Source organism: Gopherus flavomarginatus, chromosome 20 (genome assembly GCF_025201925.1).
Source record: "Gopherus flavomarginatus isolate rGopFla2 chromosome 20, rGopFla2.mat.asm, whole genome shotgun sequence".
Taxonomy (NCBI): domain Eukaryota; kingdom Metazoa; phylum Chordata; order Testudines; family Testudinidae; genus Gopherus; species Gopherus flavomarginatus.
The window spans coordinates 25,381,691-25,401,916 of NC_066636.1; the positions used below are offsets into that span (position 1 = coordinate 25,381,691).

The 20,226-nt window shown below is 44.4% G+C and overlaps 1 protein-coding gene across 7 annotated transcripts in view; it reads right to left on the bottom strand.

Moving 5' to 3' along the window:
* ASH1L (ASH1 like histone lysine methyltransferase) overlaps positions 1–20,226 on the bottom strand; it is a 170,435-nt gene that overhangs the window by 63,490 nt on the left and 86,719 nt on the right. For all 7 annotated transcript variants that reach the window (XM_050930024.1, XM_050930030.1, XM_050930029.1 and 4 more), the window contains 2 exons: positions 14,651–15,386; positions 3,931–4,110 (listed from right to left, as the gene is read on the bottom strand). In XM_050930024.1, the coding sequence (XP_050785981.1) occupies positions 3,931–4,110; positions 14,651–15,386 (916 nt within the window). The remainder of the gene's footprint in view (positions 1–3,930; positions 4,111–14,650; positions 15,387–20,226) is intronic.

Here is a 20,226-nt window from a genome sequence, read left to right on the forward strand (position 1 = left end):
TGCATGGTTGCCCCTCTTAAAAAAAAGGAGGATCAATACATTGGTGAGAAGAATGGGAAATCCATTTAGGACATTACAGTGGTAAAAGGGAATTAGGTGGTTATGAAGAGATCTTCAGTGTATGAATATCTTCTCTGTGGATCATTTAATTTACTATTACATTCAGTTTCATCATTCCAAGACATGGAATAATCTATTAATTTAATAAACCACAGTGAAAACCTTGTCGTTTTTAAAATAAAAAACATTATACTAGATGCCAGATTGCAAACCCCTTAATCACACTGGTAAGCAGTTACTCATGAGTAGTTCCACTGAAGTCAATGAATTTGTATAAGTAACTGCTCACCGATGTTAGTAAGGCACTCACAATCTGTCTCTAAATAAAAACCAGAAAGTCAGGTGTGCTTAAGAGAGATAGATTTTTTAACTTGGATCATAGTCAGGAATCTCTGGTGTGGGTTGTGAAGGGGATATATCACATTTATGTCTTATAGTGATTTTCATACACCCTGATTTTCTTAATTATTTTGTGCATGTTGACAGTTACATTACAAGTTTGTTTAAAAGACAGATGTAAGGGATTCTTTTTTAGCTTTGCATGGGACCAAAGAACAACTTCCCAGTTTACAGTTCAGTTTTGTAGAAGCTTATGATATGCAAAATACTAGCAGCAATTTTTTAAAATGGTGGTACGCAGTCCAAGAGACAATAATTAGTTACTGACTTCAAGGATCCTGCTAGGATGCATCCTGTAATACAGGGGTGGCCAACCTGAGCCTGAAAAGGAGCCAGAATTTACCAATGAACATTGCCAAAGAACCACAGTAATATGTCAGCATCCCCCCATCCGCTACTGCCTTCCAGCCCCCAGCCCACCGGCAGCCCCACCAATCAGCGCCTCCTCACTCCCCCCACCCGCTGCAATCAGCTGTAGGGGCGGAGCGAGAGCATAGCAGGCTCAGGAGAAGGGGCAGGGGTCTTGGGGGAAGGGGTAGAGTGGTGGCAGGACCTGGGGCAGAGCAAGGGGTTGAGCAGTGAGCGCTCCACAGCACATTGGAAAGTTAGCATCTGTAGCTCTACCCTCAGAGTCAGCACCTATACAAGGAGCTGCATATTAACCTCTGAAGAGCTGCATGCACTCAGGAGCCACAGGTTGGCCACCCCTACTATAATACATTCCACCTGCAAAGAACTCAGTCATTGCAGATCAGTTACGTCATTTTCAGTCAGTTATGGCACTGACAGTCAAAGCTGTCTCTTTACAGTTTAAAGAGAGACTGGTGATTGACTTAAATCAGTCAATTTTTTTAAAATTTTAAGTTGATTATTATGGGCCAGGTGCCACTATCTTTATGCACACTGAATAATATTTTACTTCACGAACAGTTTGATACCAATGGAACTATTTATGGAATAAGGTCCTACTCATTTTGAGAAAGGATGTAAAAATTGGCTCTAAATAGCTATATTAATAAACAACCATAGCAGGGAATTTCTCCACATCCCTTTTGGAGTTCTTAAGGTTCACATTTCTTCCACTCTACACCTATCCTTGAAGCCTTCCATGGCAGCAATGTTATTTCTGTCAAAAGACTGGGCACAGGACTTAGAGTGGGGAACTCTGTAAAGATTTAAAACATGTTATCTAACTCTTCTGTACCACTCTAGATACTATTGTGATAAGCACACCTATAAATGCTTAATTAGATGGTTTCTTCATCTGTAAAAGGAGGATAATAATACTTACTCATCTTTGTAAAGTATTTTGAGATATAGGCCTTGATTTTCAGATGTGCCAGGCATTCACATCTCCAAATGAAATCAACAGGAGCTGCAAGTACTCGGAATCTGTGAAAATCAGGTCCCTACTGTAGAAAAGTGCTACATAAGTACTATTATTATTATTTATCTTTTGGAGCTCATCAACACTGCTTAAGAGTGAAAATTTGCCCTGTGCAGAGGACCAGCACAAGGTCTAAGTACTATGTAAAAGAATCTCCTTAGTTATTTTCTCTCGACAGTAGGAGACCCCAGACATGCTCAGTTATCTACATGGTATTGGGGGGTGGACTTATATATAGGCTCCTTGTTTCTTAGTCCTTGTAAGGGGGAACCATGCCCTTCTTAAGTCTCTTCTGATGGGGACTCAAAAGGAAAATTAAGCATTTCAGCTCACCCAAGAATAACTTCTTCTTGGGATCAACAGTACTTTCTTAGTTCTGGGCTATCTGCACAGCAGATTCCAAGGAGTCCTTCCGGCTGGGCTGCTGAATCTGGCCCACTTTGTCAGGCTTTCCCTGGGAGTTTGCTAGGCTCCCCACAGGGTCCTCGATGGAGATCTCCTGGATACTAGTTTGCCCGTGGCTTCAGGAGTTGCTCCAGCAGTTTCCTGCTCAGGGTGATCTCTCTCCCCTGCTCACTACAGTTTCCTCCTTTTTAAAGGCCTGCTCCCTACAATACATAATTGACAGGGACGGAGGGGCAGGGCTAGTCCTGCACATAGGGCGTCTCTGGCACTTTTGTCATCAGTGTGGGATCTGTACACTCCATCACATTGTGTTTTTAGAATTTAAAAGGTTAGTAATAGTATATAGGTTTTGTGTTGAACTTCTCTACGTTCATGCCCAATTCTGATAAATCTAGAAATTCACTTGAACTTTTAATTAAAATTTGAAAAGTGACATGTCTGTCCACCAAACCTGCAATGAGTGCTCCCATTGTCTGGGTAGGCTTCTGGCAGGATCATTAACATTTTATTACAAAGAAAAAATAGATTTTCAGTTCCTCAGCCATGGTAACATGTCTATCTGCTCCATTGGGAATATACTATTGCAAACAAAAATGCTCAGACGCTAGACATTTAACGCTTATTTTCGGAAAAGACTCTAATCTTTAGAAACAGAACATCCAAAGGAGAGTACCACTATCACAGCTTGGGGAGGAGGTGCTTTCTAACAAACAATCACCAACAGCTGAATAAAAATACAACTGCAGTCTCATTTTGGTCAAAACAAGAACCTCACAGCTTCTTCCTTACAGTCTTGCTCAAATAACTACATTTTAATGTGAAAAGAGATGTAATCAGGAACAGTTACTAAACCATACACCAGTATGTCTCACTGTAGTCTCTGAAGCATTTGCTAATTGTCTATGGAGAGCTCACTGGTCACATGATGCCAGCTCTCCTCTTCGTTTCCATCTGCCAAATCTCATTAAAAGAAAACTAAAAATACAATATTTTACTAACATAAACAATTGCTGTAGCTGCGGCAGGGATGTTATGTGATCACAAATGGGAGGGGAATTGGGTCCATGCAATCAGAAATGGGAGGAGAGATGTCCATGAAACAATCTCTCTATTAAGTTGAGAGCTACCTTGTGAAAAAAAAGTTTCGGAACCTCAGTTCTTTACATTAACCATCACGTATAAAAAGCAGCAGATGAACAGCACTTAGCTATACAATGAATAGGAAGCAGAAATGCGTCATTGGTAAAACATGAAGTTCCTTCACTTTACAAGCCAGTCACACTAAACATGACTGTGTTATCATAAATCAATAAAAGCAAGACAACTAAAGGCACTTTTTATGTTGACACTGTGCTCAGTACCTGAGTATCTCAAGCTCCACCAGCCCCTTTATTGTCATGATCTTTTAGGTTGTTGAATAAAGCTGTCTTACCTTCTTCAAGGCTGATACTCAGCAACACTTTCAGATTGCTGGAGGTTGTTTGCTGACTGGGGTTACATTTTAAATCTTCACTGGGTCAGATTCTGATAATTATCATGCATGTAATTTTTCACAGGCTTGAATTAAGTTGGTGGTTTTATTTCAGCTGCTTATTAGTAGCAGCTCTTCAAGGTTCTAGTTGAAAGAAGAGAGTTTCCTCTGGAATATCAGACAGCAGTGTTTCACTGGTACTACTTACTCTGTTGTTTTGTACACATCAGAGTACAACCCCGCCTTCTGGTACTTCTTCTTTGGGGGCCTAGGAGCCTTTTTCTCACGCTGGGTAAAAGTAGGCAAATGCTGCTCAGTGTTTTCAGATTCATGCGCCTTCCCAATGGCTTCTAGGTGACTAGGTGATTCAGCTGATGTCTCAGAAAAGCTGGAAGAAAATGTAAAGATGAACTTAATGCAACAGTATTATTCTATATCGTACAAAGAAGCCCAACAAAGAAGTCTCTGCAGATTGTTAAATGGCCAGATGTCTTTATCAGATTAAAACTTTTTTTGCCAATTTTTGCATTTCAGACAGGATATTTTACAAGTAACAATTAACATTGTACAAAAACAAGAAATCAACTTTATTGGAGTGTAAAGCACAAAGTAACTTAAATATCTGTTTTATATATGTATAATCATAAACAGGTGTCTAGCAGTCTGTGCACGTATATACAAGTAGGCATACATGCTCACACCATGTTACTAAATTTCTCCAGCCTATAGAGAGAAATATTTAAAACTTTAGAACTAATTTCATTTCAACGTAAGTTCATTTTTGGTTCTGGAAACAGCAAGCTGTTTGTTGACAAACTGATGAAGTTATCCAGGACTCCTCCAGAATTTTAAGATGGTTATTTTCCTCATAGTCATGAAGACCTAGGGCTTGATTCTCTCTCATTTACACTAGTATAAATCAGAAGTGACTCCACTACAGTCAATGGGACAACCTAGTGTTGGTGAGTGTAACCGAGGGTATGTCTACTCTGCAAATGAAGATGTGACTGCAGTGCAGGTAGGCATATCCATGCTAGCTTTAGTCTAGTTAGCGTGGATAACAGTAGTTGTGAAAACCAAATGGCACAGAATCCAGGGTGGGCCAGGAACTTGAATAAGTACCCAGAGTCCCCACCAAAACCTGCGCTGCCACATCCATACTAACGTTACCTGCGCCAATTAGATTAAAGCTAGAGTGGATACATTTACCCATGTTGCAAACACCCCTTCATTTGTGGTGTAGACGTACCCTGAGGATAATCAGGTCCTTGGTTTCTAAACAGGGCTTGACGTAGTGTCTATGAAACGCCCTGATGATGAAATAATATTCAATTGTTATAAAATTTGAGTATTAAACATAGGCTATGTCTACATTGCATGCCGCTGGCAGTGGTATGTAGGTTATTTGTTGCTACATGCTGCAGTGAAAAGCAGGTTGCGCCCATGCTGCAGTGTCTAGCTACACACATCAGTGAAAGACTTAGGACGGTGGAGCCAGCAGGGAAAGGCTCTGGCAGCAGGAAGCTGCCGGAGCCTTTGCACACTGCCTCCTTGCTCCCAGAGCCTTTCCTTGCTGCTGAAGCCTTTCCCTGTGGCAGAAAGATTCCAGCAGTGGGGAGGCAACAGGACATGACATTGCTAAAAATAGCAGTATAGACAGGTGAGGCATTGCTTGGGTGTGTTACAGAGCTGTGTAGAGTACCTACCCACAGGGTTCCTATTTATACCTGGGCTAAAGGGCATGCAGTGTATGTACTCTGCTTGCCACCATAAGGAGTGTGCAATGTAGACATATTCAGAATGGTCTTACCCATGTCAGAGTTCCCTATTTTGATGGGTCTGGTCTGCAACCCCATACAATACAGACAACCTTAAGCTTTGTTTCTAAAGCTATTGTGAAAGCAAGAATGACAGCTTGCTGCTGCACAGGTTGAATTATTAGCTAATGAATGTTTGAAGTGGATGCTCACCCAGTATGGCCATTCTTATGATATCATTTTAAGCAATGCAAAGTCTTGCTCCTTAAGAATCAAATAAGGGGCAACTTGTGATCTGTGATATTATATACAAATGTTAGCAGTAAATACTGCCTGGCCAACACATCCTGGACAAGCAAGGGGAAAGTTCTACCCATATCTTACTGAGGGACACAGAGAAATACCAGTACTGAGATTTGTCCGTCTGTTGGTGGAGACTAAACTGATGTAGAATTTAGCTTTCCAATATAAAGGACTGAATTAGGTGGAGATGTTGAAGTACCATGGTTATGACAGGGTTCTATTTTGCACTTAAACTGAGAGTTCAACCTCTTTTTTTTGTATGAAAAAGACAGTATATCTGCCCCAATTTTTCAGTACATAACCTCTGAATAAAAAAGACGGTTACTCACCTTTGTAACTGTTGTTCTTCGAGATGTGTTGCTCATATCCATTCCAATTAGGCGTGTGTGCGCCGCATGCACGTTTGTCGGAAGATTTTTACCCTAGCAACACTCGGTGGGTCGGCTGGGCGCCCCCTGGAGTGGCGCCGTTATGGCGCTGGATATATACGCCTGCTGACCCAACGGCCCTTCAGTTCCTACTTGCCAGCTACTCCGACAGAGGGGAAGGAGGGCGAGTTTGGAATGGATATGAGCAACATATCTCGAAGAACAACAGTTACAAAGGTGAGTAACCGTCTTTTCTTCTTCGAGTGCTTGCTCATATTGATTACAATTAGGTGATTCCCAAGCCTTACCTAGGCGGTGGGGTCACAGCCAGATGTTGCAGAATACAAAACTGCTGAGCCAAATGCTGCATCATCTCTGGACTGTTGAACCAATGCGTAATGTGCGGCAAAGGCGTGAATCGATGACCAGGTAGCTGCCCGACATATTTCCTGGATAGGGACATGGACCAGGAAGGCAGCAGATGAAGCTTGCGCCCGAGTAGAATGGGCACTGAGGTGGCTAGCCGGAACGTGAGCCAATTCATAGCATGTGTGGATGCAGGATGTTACCCAAGATGAAATCCGTTGGGAAGAGACCGGTAGGCCTTTCATCCGGTCTGCAACAGCTACAAAGAGCTGAGGTGACTTTCAGAAGGGTTTGGTTCTCTCGATATAAAAGGTGAGAGCCCTGCGGACGTCTAGGGTGTGTAGCTGTTGTTCCCGACGTGATGGGTGCGGCTTCGTTGAAGAAGACTGTGAGGAAGATGTCTTAGTTGACATGAAAGGCGGACACCACCTCAGGGAGGAAAGAGGGGTGTGGTCGCAGCTGTACCTTGTCCTTATGGAATACCGTGAGCGGGGGGGCCGCTGTCAAAGCCTGAAGCTCAGATATTCGTCTCGCCAAAGTAATAGCGATGAGGAATACTGTCTTCCAGGAAAGGTACAGCAGCGAGCAGGCAGCCAGTGGTTCGAAAGGAGCACCCATAAGCTTGGCTAGCAACAGGTTTAGATCCCAGTAGGGGTCGGGCATCCAACTTGAGGATACAAACATTCCAATCCTTTGAGGAACCTTGAAACTATAGGGTGAGAGAAGATTGATCGGTCATTTTCCCCTGGATGGAAGGCAGAAATGGCTACCAGATGCACCTTTATGGAAGAGACTGCTAGGCCCTGCTCTTTTAGGGACCAGAGGTAGTCCAGGACAGTGGGAACGGACACCTGTCTGGAGACTAAGTTACGCTGAGCGCACCAACAGGAGAAACGCTTCCACTTGGCGAGATATATCATCCTAGTGGAAGGCTTCCTACTGCCCAAGAGCACCTGCTGGACCGAAGCAGAGCAACGCAACTCAGACTGGCTCAACCATGCAGCAACCATGCTGTGAGATGAAGGGATTGCAGGTCCGGATGGTGAAGCCTGCCGAAGTCCTGTGTTATGAGGTCCGGCCAGAGTGGCAGGGGAATCGGGTCTGCCACTGAGAGGTCAAACAACGTGGTGTACCAGTGCTGCCTCAGCCACACTGGAGCAATCAGGATCAGGTGGGCGCTGTCCCTGCGGAGCTTAAGTAGGACTCTGTGGACGAGTGGAAACGATAGGAAGACATAAAATAGGTGCCTGTTCCATGGGATCAGAAATGCGTCTGAGAGGGAGCCCGAGGAGTGTCCCTGGAAGGAGCAGAACACCTGGAATTTCCTGTTCTCTCGGGAGGCAAAGAGGTCTTTGTGGGGAAAGCCCCACTTCTGGAAAACAGAATGGATGACGTCCGGGCGAATCAACCACTCGAGAGACAGGAAGGATCTGCTGAGGTGATCCATCAGTGTTCTGGACTCCTGGGAGAAAAGATGCTACCAATTCGATTGAGTGGGCTATGCAAAAGTTCCAAAGGTGGACGGTTTCTTGACAAAGGAGGGAGGAGCATGCTCCGCCCTGCTTGTTTATGTAAAACATGGCCGTTGTGTTGTCCGTGAACACTGATAAACAATGGCCTTGGAGATGGTCTCGAAACACTTGGCATGCTAGACAGACTGCTCTCAGCTCCCGCACATTAATGTGTAAGGCCAGTTCTTGGAGCGATCAGAGGCCTTGAATGTGAAGGCTTCCGAGGTGGGCACCCCAACCCAGAGATGACGCATCCGTGGTTAGGGCCATTGAGGGTTGTGGTGGGTGAAATGGCATCCCTGTACAGACTAGAGCGGGGTGTAGCCACCAGGTGAGGGAACCCAGAACCTTCCTGGGGATAGTGAGCACCTAGTCCAGGCTGTCTCTGCGTGGTTGGTATATTGAAGCAAGCCAGGCTTGGAAGGGACGAAGGCGTAGCCCGGCATGCTTGGTCATGAAGGTGCAGGAGGCCATGTGACTACGGGGTTGAAGCAAACTGGAGGTGGTATCCCCCTTCCACTGTGCGTAGGACCCAATGATCTGAAGTTAGCTGGGACCAGGCAGGGAGGAATTGGGAGAGGCAGTTGAAAAAGGGAGGAGAAGGATCCGGTAGGGTAACTGGTGGGCCGTCCTCGGGCGTCCCATCAAAAGTTCTGCTTGGGCCCCGCTGGTGGTTTAGGGGGTGCCTGATTTTGAGGTCCTTGAGGGCCAGACTGTCTCAGACGATTCCCCCTGCCACACCTTCTGGTAACGTCCTGACGCGGCCAAGGCTGGGCATAAGGACGGTGTAGGTGGGGCCGGAAGGTCCTGCGTTTGGGTCACTGGCGTGTGCATACCCAGCAAGCGCAGTATAACGCGATTGTCCTTCAGATTTTGCAACCTGGGGTCAGTCTTGTCTGAGAAAAGGCCCTGCCCTTCGAAGGGTAAATTCTGAATAGCTTGTTGCAATTCAGGGGGAAGGCCTGATACCTGGAGCCAGGAGATACGCCTCATCGTCGCTCCTGACGCCAGAGTTCTGGCTGCAGAGTTCGCTGCATCCAGAGAGGCCTGGAGGGAGGTTCTCGCTACCTTTTTACCCTCCTCAAGTAGGGCGGTGAATTCTTGATGGGACTCCTGGGGAAGAAGGTCCGTAAACTTCCCCAAGGACACCCAAGTGTTAAAGTTATACCTACTTAGGAGGGCTTGTTGGTTCACCACCCTAAGTTGGAGGCCCCCGGCCGAGTATATTTTTGCGGCCTAGGAGGTCCATGCGCCTAGCCTCCTTTGACTTAGGAGCCGTGGCTTGTTGGCCATGACGCTCCCGTTCGTTCACCGATTGGACAACTAGAGAGCAAGGAGGTGGGTGAGTGTAGAGATATTCATACTCCTTTGAGGGGACCATATATTTTCTCTCTACTCCCCTCGCTGTAGGTGGAATCGAAGCTGGGGATTGCCAAACGGTGTCTGCATTAGCCCGTATCGTGCGGATGAACGGAAGCGCGACTCTAGTAGGTGTATCAGCCGATAGGATGTCCATGACCAGGTCCTCTATTTCAGGGACCTTCTCCACCTGCAAATTCATATTCTGAGCCACTCACCTCAAAAGGTCCTGATGGGCCCTGAGGTCAACTGGTGGAGGGCCTGAGGAGGATGTCTCTGCCACCGCCTCATCAGGCGAGGAGGAGGAGGAGAGGCCCGGAACCAAAGGGTCCTGTGGTGGCTCCTGTACTTGAGGGGCGTCATCTGCATCCGATGGAACCTCGGCGACTGCAGATGGAATTGGAGCCTCATCTGTGCCTGTGGGGGGGGGGGGGGGGGGGGGGGAAGAGCGGCTTAATGTTGCCTCTGGTACCCGGTGTTCTGATGGGGCCGATCGTTGAGCCACTGATGGCGCACCTTGGCTTTGGTGGTATGCCCATGGTGTCCAGAAGGACCAGTGACGAGACCCTTGCTCATGGCTCTGTCTCTCTGGGAATATATGGCTGGGGACGTCAGAGTCACGCTCCTGATGATAGGATGAGCTACCAGCCTGCGATGACACCGATGTATGTCTGGAAGGCCACGGCGGTGCCGACAGGCCCTGGGAAGGCGCCACTGTTCTTGACGCTTGGGCGTGGGGCGGTGCCGGGGAGTGGTACCGGGAGCTATAACGGCACCGCGAGCAAGACCAGGACCTTCTACCATATCGGTGCTGGGAGATTGACCGAGATCTCGAGTCCCTTTGTCTGGAGCGACTGCGGGATACACGGTGCCGAGATCGGTGCCGTGAGCAGGATTGGTTACAGGAGTATCTGTCCAGCCAACGAGATGTCGAATGGTGCCACGAGTACGACCGGTACCACGAAGGAGAGTGGCGCTGGAAGCGGGAATGGTGCGATCGAGAGCATCTGCGAGACCAAGATCTTGAACGACGTCTCTCTGTTGGACCAACAGGAAGGAGGCCTTACTATGGCCGGCATGCCGATGGATTGTATGACCTGCACTGGTGGTGCTGGGGGTTGAGGCTGTGTTGACTCCGTCATTGCGATGAGCTCCCTTGACGTGGAGAAGATCTCCGGCGTAGAAGGGAGGGCAAGCTCAACCACACCATGAGCCAGGGAGCTGTCAGGCATCAGACTCAACGGCCCTTGTGGGACCAGAATCGACAGTGCCGAGCTTGGCGGAGCCGCAATCTGCGGTGCCACAGTTGACGGTGCCGCGGCAGATGACTGTGCTGGACGAACTGTCTTGGAAGAGCACTCCTTCCGTGGAGCAGAAGTTGAAGTGCTATGTTGCTTCCCGGGTTTCAGGGACAGGGAGCGGCGCTGAACAGATGTCAGTGCCGGTTAAGGGTCAGTGCCGGGACTCCTTCTCGGTTCCGGAGTGGTCCGGGGCCGAAGGGGCGCTCCTTACCAAAGCAGTCTGTTGGGCGCTCGGTGCCGATGCTGCAGGACTAAGTGCCGACTCCATGAGAAACTGTTTCAGTCAAAAGTCCTGCTCCTTCTTCGTCCTTGGTTTAAACGACTTGCAGATGCAGCACTTATCAGCAAGGTGGGATTCCCCTAGGCACTTGAGGCAGGAGTCATGGGGATCCCCTATTGGCATCGGCTTTTGGCACCCCGAGCATGGTTTGAATCCCGGTGCCTTGGGCATGGGCCCGCACTGAGGTGGAGGAAAGGAGTTTATCCCTGATCCCCCTTTAAACTATATACACTAACTATAAAGACAACAACTAATACTAACTATAACTACAAGAACTCGAACTATACACACAGTAACAGCAAAGAACTACAAGAAGCTAGGGATGTGGAGATCAGCAAAGCCGCGCTCCACAGTTCCAACGACCATCACGGGCGGTAAGAAGGAACTGAAGGGCCGTTGGGTCGGCAGGGGTATATATCCAGCGCCATAATGGTGCCACTCCAGGGGGCGCCCAGCCGACCCACCGAGTGTTGCTAGGGTAAAAATCTTCCGATGAGCGTGCACGTGGCGCGCGCACACCTAATTGGAATAAATATGAGCAAGCACTCGAAGAAGAACGTATACACTTCTACCCCAATATAACACCCCGGATGTAACGCGGTAAAGCAGCGCTCCTGGGGGCAAGGGGGGCGCGGGGCTGCACACTCCAGCGGATCAAAGCAAGTTCGATATAATGTGGTTTCACCTATAACGTAGTAAGATTTTTTGGCTCCAGAGGACAGCATTATATCGGGGTAGAGGTGTATTTGAAAATCCTCAGAAAATTCATCTGTTAATTTCTGGGTTCTAATCAGTTTTAAATTAGCCTAAAAAGATCACATTACTAAGTCTCACGATAATTTGGGCCCCTCTAGGTTAAAAACTAAAAACACATTTTTAACTTTCTACAATGAGAGTTTGGAGGTCTGGGGTAAATGTAATTTGTAGTTATTTAAAAACAAACAATTATTGGCATTATTTGTCATAATTTAATCTTTATGTTCTGCAGTTAGCTGATGGAAATAATGGTTTATGTTATCTACTTCCATTCTCCAGTGCAGTATGTGGAAACCTTTTTGAGCAGTTTAAGAAAGGAGTACGACTGCCTCTTGACGTATGCCCCCGTTATGTTCCCTGCATCCGAAATTGGGTTATGCCCACCTTCCAGCACCCTCTTCCCCAAACATAAGTTGGCATGATTTTCCAGAACTGTGCGGAATACAGAGTAAGGGAAAGTTTGAGGCAAATGTGGTCTGTTTGTGGTGATAAGTCTGGGGAAGGAGGCACTGGAAAAGTGGCATCCCTTCTAGGGAAGAGTTATATTTGTGGTCATCATCATAGCTTATCACCTCATTGTCTGTGGTGTACAGTGACTGTTCTAGTGGTAAGGTGTATGCCTTAACTTTTCTTTGTTTGGTTTTATGTTGGGTATGTCATGTACAGGTCATCCTTAACTGACACGGTTTCGTTATTAATTTATATTGGGTATATGCCACACTCAGAGGTGAAAGTAAGCCGAAACGGTCCGGTCCGGCGTACCGGCAAGAGCTGGTACATAGATGACCATATTGGCAGGAGGCAGCTTCCCCAGGCCGGTGATTTTAAGGGCTCGGGGCTCCCGGCAGCGGCCGCAGCCCCAGGCCCTTTAAATCACCGCCAGAGCACCACTGCTGGAGACCTGGGGTAGCAGCAGCAGCTGGGAGTCCTGGGGCTCCGGCAGCGATTTAAAGAGCCTGGGGCTCCCCACCGTGGCAGCCAGATCCCCAGGCCCTTTAAGTTGCCACCAAAGCCCCGCTGCCAGAGCCCTAGGGTAGTGGTGATGGTTGGGAGCCCTGGGACTCCAGTGGCAATTTAAAGGGCCTGGGGCTCCTGGCAGTGGCTGGGGCCCTGGGCCCTTTAAATTGCTGGCAGAGCCCCGCTGCCGTAGCCCTGGGATAGCAGTGGCGCCTGAGAGCCTCAGGGCTCCCAGCTGCCGCTGTGGCTACCACTACCATGGGGCTCAGGTGGTGATTTAAAGGGTCTGGGGATTTAAAGGCCCCATCTCTTCCGGTTGAGGCCCTGCCCCCCTGCTCAGGACTCCGGCGTACCGGTAAGTCCTTTAAGTTACTTTGATCCCTGGCCACACTTGAACAAAATTCAAATCAAAGATCTCCATGATGATGGAACTGTTATTTTCACTTCTTCAGTGGGTGATGTAGGGACAATCTTTGTTATAACCTTTCTGTCACCCAAACTGTCAACTATAATTATGATAGCCTAAAAATATTCTTTGCTAATCAAAGAGTCAGACAAATAATTTCCATTAATTGCTCCATTTGAAGCAGAAGCCCAGAGGGAGAATAGGTTTCACCAAGATTTTCTGTATCCAGTGTTTGCAAGTCTGAATGTTAGAATTACTTTAGATGCGCTCTCATTTTGGTGAGTTATATTCAGTAGTTTAAAGATCCTATCTGAGATACCTTAAAGAGGGCTGATTTTCAGAAAGTGTTAGGCAACCCACTTCTAAAAATCAAGTTCCTTTAAGTTTTCTCAAATTTGGCACCCTAATATTGAGGCATTCCTAAAAAAACAGTTACTTCTGAAAATCTTGGCCACTGCTTGCTTCACATAGGGGGTGAGGAGAGGTGCCTTTTGCTACACATTCGCAAAGATGCAGCCGTGTTCTGCCCAGCACAGCTCTACTGTCATGAGGGACTCTCTGGGCCACTCGTGCGGCTAGCAGTGCATATGGTCTCTCTATCCCAAACCACCCAGTTCCCAGAAGCCATATTATGGCTGCTCCCTGCACTGATTTTGAGGATGACTGCTCCCTACACTCTATTCCCCGTTAGCACATGTAATAGAAGGCCCATAATTTGACACCATGTGAAACAGGTCAACTATTGTAATCATGAAGGTTGAGGAACTGGGTGGCTCAGGTTAGGTCTTCAGTTCAAATCTAGCCCAAAGTCTTTATAATCTGGTTATGATTATGAAGGCTGTTTCAGTACCTATATACAATTAGTTAGTTTCAGTTCAGTTTCTAGCAAACAAGTATGAATTTAAACCCCATCATCTCAACTGCATTCTTTATGGTATTCTCAACAGAGAAGTAAAAAATCAAATACCATGGACATTGCATGGCAATTAACTCCCTTCTAACCTAACCAGGTCCAGGCTGAAGCACACTGATAGAGCAATGAATGGGAAATTTATCTATTTAGGTACTTATATGGCTCTCATTATTATCATATCTGAGAGCCTCATAAGCATTAATTAATTTTATCCTCAGAGGCAAGTTTTATCCCTATTTGTAAATCTGAGGCACAGCACACATTCAGTCATTTGCCCAAGGTCACACAAGAAGTCCATGGCTGAACCAGGAATTTATAGGTCTCTTAAGTACAAATCTACCAACCTTTCTCCCTACAGAGCCACTGCTGCCCTGAGTAGTACAGAGAAGAAAAGTACTTTGGTCTTCAGGGCTACTGATTTAGCACTTTTAGTGAACACCAAATTCACTTTAACAAAAAACAAAATTAAAAAAGTTATAACTTAAAACTAGCATATGCTGATTCCCTCTGAATTGATCCCCTGTGTCAGAGAAATTGTACCTAGCAGTGTATGTGAGATGGGGGATGGAATAGTTGAAGTTTTGGAGAAACACATTTCCTACAGGTTTCAATTGCCTATTCTTTGAAGGTACAAAAATGTAAAGGAATTACCTTTTATTACTCTCCTGCTCATCTTCTGGTACAGACTTCTGTCTTTTCCTGGCCTGTTCCTCTGCAAGCCATCTCTTCCTCTTCCATCCTTTTCTGTGCTCTGCATTCAAGTTCACACTCTGTACTACAGCCTCGATTACATCTGCGACAGTATCAGGTCCAAGGTGTAAAGTGTTGCTCTCTTTCCTTCCCTCTAACTCCTGACTGACAAACCGAGCTGCCTGGAAAGCCTGCATTGAAACTACAGCCTGTAGTGGGTATTTCCGGGGCCTGCCTGGCTTGCGCTTCACAAAGTTATTCCCTGTCCGTGACTGCCTTTGCAGCTTTTTGGCTTTTAGAATTTTATTGACGTGGTCCAGATTTTTCTTGGTTGCCAAGATCTTGTAACTACACATTTTTCTAGCCTGTCGCTGCATAGCTTCAACCACACTTCTCTTCAGATGATGTGCGGAGTAGCTGCTTGGTAATCTGTCTGAAAGAAGTGAGATGCCATCATTGCAAGAATCACTTGGAACTGTAGGAACTAACAGACTGTCCTGTTTTCCCAGGCCTCTCTCCCTGTTGTGGTTTCGACCAGGGCTAGCTGAAGGTGGAACAGATACATTTGCAATGACTGCTTCTATGGTTTTGTCCAGTGCAGCCTGGCTGTCATGTTGTGCCATGCGCTGCAGTAAACTGTCCACTGAATCATCTACAGCAATGCCCAGTTTTGTTCCTCGTGTGGGTATTCCAATCACTGGAAAACACAAATAAACATAAGCATACTAGAACAGATTTTAGTTATGATCATCACTAAATTCTATCAGGTTTAAAACAAATTCCAATAGCTGTATGTCCCCCTTGATCTCAGAATACTAAGGAGATATTGCCAAATTTTAATTTCTTATAATAGAGCTTCTAAAAATTAGATATTGTAAAGATACTTGTTTTTGTAACACTCTTACTAGGTAGGAGGACTAGGGATGGAAGTAAGAGGGGTACCTGCATTCTGTTTTATGAATTTCTTTCACATTTTTCTTTTCTCTTTGATCTAAGCGGATCAGCACACCTATTTTTCCCTCTTCTGTTTCTTTCAGGGCAGAATGATAAAGACATTGTCAATTAAAGAAAAGCCTGAAAGGATGCATTAGTCTGCAGCAGTAAAGTGCTTAAGAGTATGCCACTTTTCTTCTCATGTTCTGATCCTGCAAATACTTATGCACATGAATTCAAGTGTGAAAGTGTTTTCAGGATTGGGGGCTTTGAATTGTAAGTTCTTCAGGATAGGGATCATGTCTTTGTATGTGTTTGTACAGTACCATGAAAGGAGCTGGTCCAAACCATTATCGTAATTATAGTTGCCATCCCCCGCCCCCCGGTTAGATGGTAATCAGCATTTGGAATCTGGTCTCAGAACTGACTGCAGAATCCAATATATTAGAATTAAAAAAAAGAAAAATAACATGGACACCGAGGATGACCTGGAGAGTAAGTGGGGTAGGACTCATGATCACAAACACTGGAGAAAAAAAGACTGCTATTGTTGGGTTCAGAAACAAATTTTCCCCCATGAGATCAATTCCTATGCAAATAATAACAGTTTCAGAAATTCTGTGAACACATAATTTAAATGCTGATCAAATGTTAAGCACTATTTCAAATCATTAGCTATACTGCTAATGAAACTGACTGTGCATTAAGGAAATGACCTGGAATACCCAGAGAAAGCAGCAAGATAATTTACACAGGAAACAAACATAGCCCATTTTTTAAATGTGAAGGCTAGTCTATGTGCTTTGCATCTTCATCTGCACACTGTTACTTGAAAGAGAGAGTTTCCAGATCAGCCATGCTGTTGATGCAGTATGAGAAGGGATTTGTTCCAAATGAGCTGTTTCCCAAAGATGCCCTGTTGGTTTTTACAGACAAGATTTATTAGAAGAAACTCTGCTCTCACTGGAATAAAAAGAATGCTCTTAGTCTTCTCCTAAATATATTTCAGTTACATATTTGCATTTACAAAATGTTACAGTTATTATTGCCAATTACTGAGATTACATCTACTTAAATGGCTGGATGGTAAGACAGTAGAGTGTGTTCTGGTGTAAGCATAACTTTTGAAGGAAAGACACCATGAAGCTTTGCTGTCAGCAAAGTTTGTATTTTCTGGCAGGAGGGAGATTGTGCATTAGCTCAGTGGTTCTCAATGAGGGGTACATGTACCTCTGGGGGTACACAGAAGTCTTCCAGAGGGTACATCAACTCATCTAGATGTTTGCCTAGTTTTACAAGAGACTATATAAAAGCGCTAGCAAAGTCAGTATTAAGATTTCATACAGACAATGACTTGCTTATACTGCTCTATATACTATATCAGCAGTTCTCAAACTGTGGGTTGCGACTCCAAAGTGGGTCGTGAGTTTGTTTTCATGGGGTCGCCAGGGCCGGTGTTAGACTAGCTGGGACCCAGGGCAAAAAGCCAAAGCCCAAGCCCCCCCGGCCTGGGGTTGAAGCCCAAGACCAAGCAACTTAACTTTGTGAATCCCTCTGTGGCGTGGGACCCCAGGCAAATGCCCTGCTTGCCACCCCCAATGCCAATCCTGAGAGTAGGAATAGACTCTATGTGGAGAACAACATAATAGTTGCTGTTGCTTCACTGGCTCCTAGAATGACAAGTCTCACAAGTGAAAAACAGGCTCAAGTATCACACTGAAATATAAGTACAATATTTATATTCCAGTTGGTTTATTTTATAATTATAAGGTAAAAATTAGAAAATAAGCAATTTTTCAGTAGTAGTATGCTGTGACACTTTTGTATTTTTCTGTCTGACTTTGTAAGCAAGTAGTTTTTAAGTGAGGTGAATCTTGGGGTACGCAAGACAAATCAGATTCCTGAAAGGGGTACAGTAGTCTGGAATGATTGAGAGCCACTGCGTTAGTTGACAGATAAGACACAGAGAGTTTAAGATAAATGTTTGTGTTCACCAGTCCAAGTCAAAGACCCAGAAGACAAGAAAAAGATTATTAATGAAAATGTACACACCACTGAGTTCTCAAATTAATAAATCTACAAACACAATTGACAATAGTTTTCAAAGATGGAAGGCAACTTAAATGAGAAAGAATCGGCCATACAACTTCTAAAATCTTCTTATGACCAAATCACTTCTTAAAGGTGTTTGGAAAGAAATACAAGAACATGTGATAGATCACAGCTATTAGTGTCAACTGTGAACACTTCGTAAACTCAGCAACCTCATTCTCACTGAAACAAGGGGAAGATTCACACTGTCTGCTTTCAATTTTAGATGTAATATTAAAAACAAATAAATCATCCTTAGCTCTGTTACAACTTTTTAGATAAAAAATGTTGAGGAAATGGAATGCCTCTGGGATTCCTTACAGGCACACCATCTGTTTAGTAAACCTAGCTATGCAAACAGCTGCACTAACTGAAGATAATCAAACTATACAACACAACACATTTTCGGATGTGTCATTTGATGGCCTGTCCTTGAACTGGTGTTCCTGTTTTGAAACTAATCCAAAAAGGATCAGACAAAATGTATGATCCCAATGACAGCTGCAGCACTGATCATGCATGCCTAGAGCACTTGGTAACAAAGATGCTTTCTATGACAAAAACACTGAAATACACAATGTGCTCACAATCTATAAAGAATTTAAAGACACAAATGGTCACATCAGAAGCTCTAACAGCTTCATCTCTATGGTGATGATAAATTTGCCATTCAGTTTTCTATTTGTACTCTTCTTTCACAAGAGACATCCTGAATTTTCAATGTCTTCCTGCACACAGACTTGTGCCAGTGGATTAACTGTTTTTAATTGTCTCTTTAAAATGAACATGTAAAAAGTAAGTCAGTCAGTCAAACGGGACATCTTCGCTCTGTATAGGAATATGCTAAAAAAAAAAAAAAAGAACTTTAAATTTCGCTGTTTAAATTAAGGATCTGAGCAATCTTGGCACCTTGTGGACCCTTGGAAATGATAAAAATGAACAACAATTTCTGCAATGACTGGTGGCTGTGCCGCCAATCCAATTTATGTTGTAAGAGATAATGAATGCTGCCAATCAACTGCATATGGCCACGCTACCAGTTTACATAAGTGCACTTGAATCCAATTTACACAGCAAAAAACAGCCATACTACTAATCTAATTACATACTGACAGTCTGTTTTTGGATTTTCAAGGTGCTCACCACCTTATTTTTTAACAATTATATTCATTTTTTAACAAATACAGTCATTGTGATAGGCACTATACAAGCATACGGTAATGATAGTACACTACCCAAAGAACTTATTATGAGGCTTGGCAGAATTCTATTTTTATTTTTTTATAATTTAAATGGATAATATCAATGTTTATTTTTAAGCTTTTTTATTTTTATCTATTTAAATTTTCACAGTTGTGGAAAATTGGGGATGGGAATCAGATAATAATTATTTAAGAACAGTAAACACTGAGATTCAAAACCTTAAAGCTTTATAATCATTAATGACAAATTGTGTATGTTGACATATGACATTGACAAAGTAAATATCCTTAACTAAAAATCTCAAGTTCTCATGAAGTGTTTTTCTTACTTTGCCTATCTGTACATTTTGATTAATATCAGTGGAAATATTTTTTGTTGTTGGTTTGCGTGTGTGTACACTCAAATTGACATTTACCAATAAAAATCTAATCCTCCCTAGCCTATATATAATATAAAACATAAGAAGTGACAAGTGGATGAGACAAACAAGCCAGGGTAACAGGGAGACAGGGTACCAAATATAATAGGATGTGCACAGTTCTTAGTCATTCTGTAGCAATGATCACACCTTGCCATCTGCCAAGATGTTATCACGTTGCTGTTTTCTGTATGCATTCTGCAGGCGGTGAGCTTTGAAGAAGGGGTGGTAACTTCATAGATTTTGACTGGGCACTTTACCCACATAGGAGAGTGCATGAATGGTTGGTCAGAGAAGAGGACGATTGAGGCTGCATCATTGCTCATGATTTATTAAACTTTCCAGTACCCCTTACTTCAATAAGCAGAATTATTCTTCACTGGTGTCTTCCAGGAGAAATGTTACTGAACTATTCTGTAGTCACCACATTAGAGGGAAAGTATACATAGAGATGAGAAAGAAGTGTCAAGTCTTTGTGTCATTCTTATGTAGGGTGACCAGATGTCCCGATTTTACAGGGACAGTCCCGATTTTTGGGTCTTTTTCTCATATAGGCTCCTATTACCTCCCACCCCGTCCCGATTTTTCACATTTGCTGTCTGGTCACCCTATCCTTATGTCTGGTAAAGGAAAATGCACTTTTTCATCTCTTCCTTCACTAATAATGGCCGATCTTGTTCTGCCCCCTTTTTTCCCTTCATTTTTTAATTTTTATTTTTTTTAAAGGAAATAGCCTCTTTACAGAGAACCAATTCCAGACCCAAAGATGACAGTATCTCAGAGGAATGGCCCAATCAAAAGCAAGGGCTACAATAGAAACTGTTTTGCATCATTAAGTGTAGAAGTCACTCCTGCTTTAAGAAAGGGCATGAGACACAACTGAAAGTGTCTA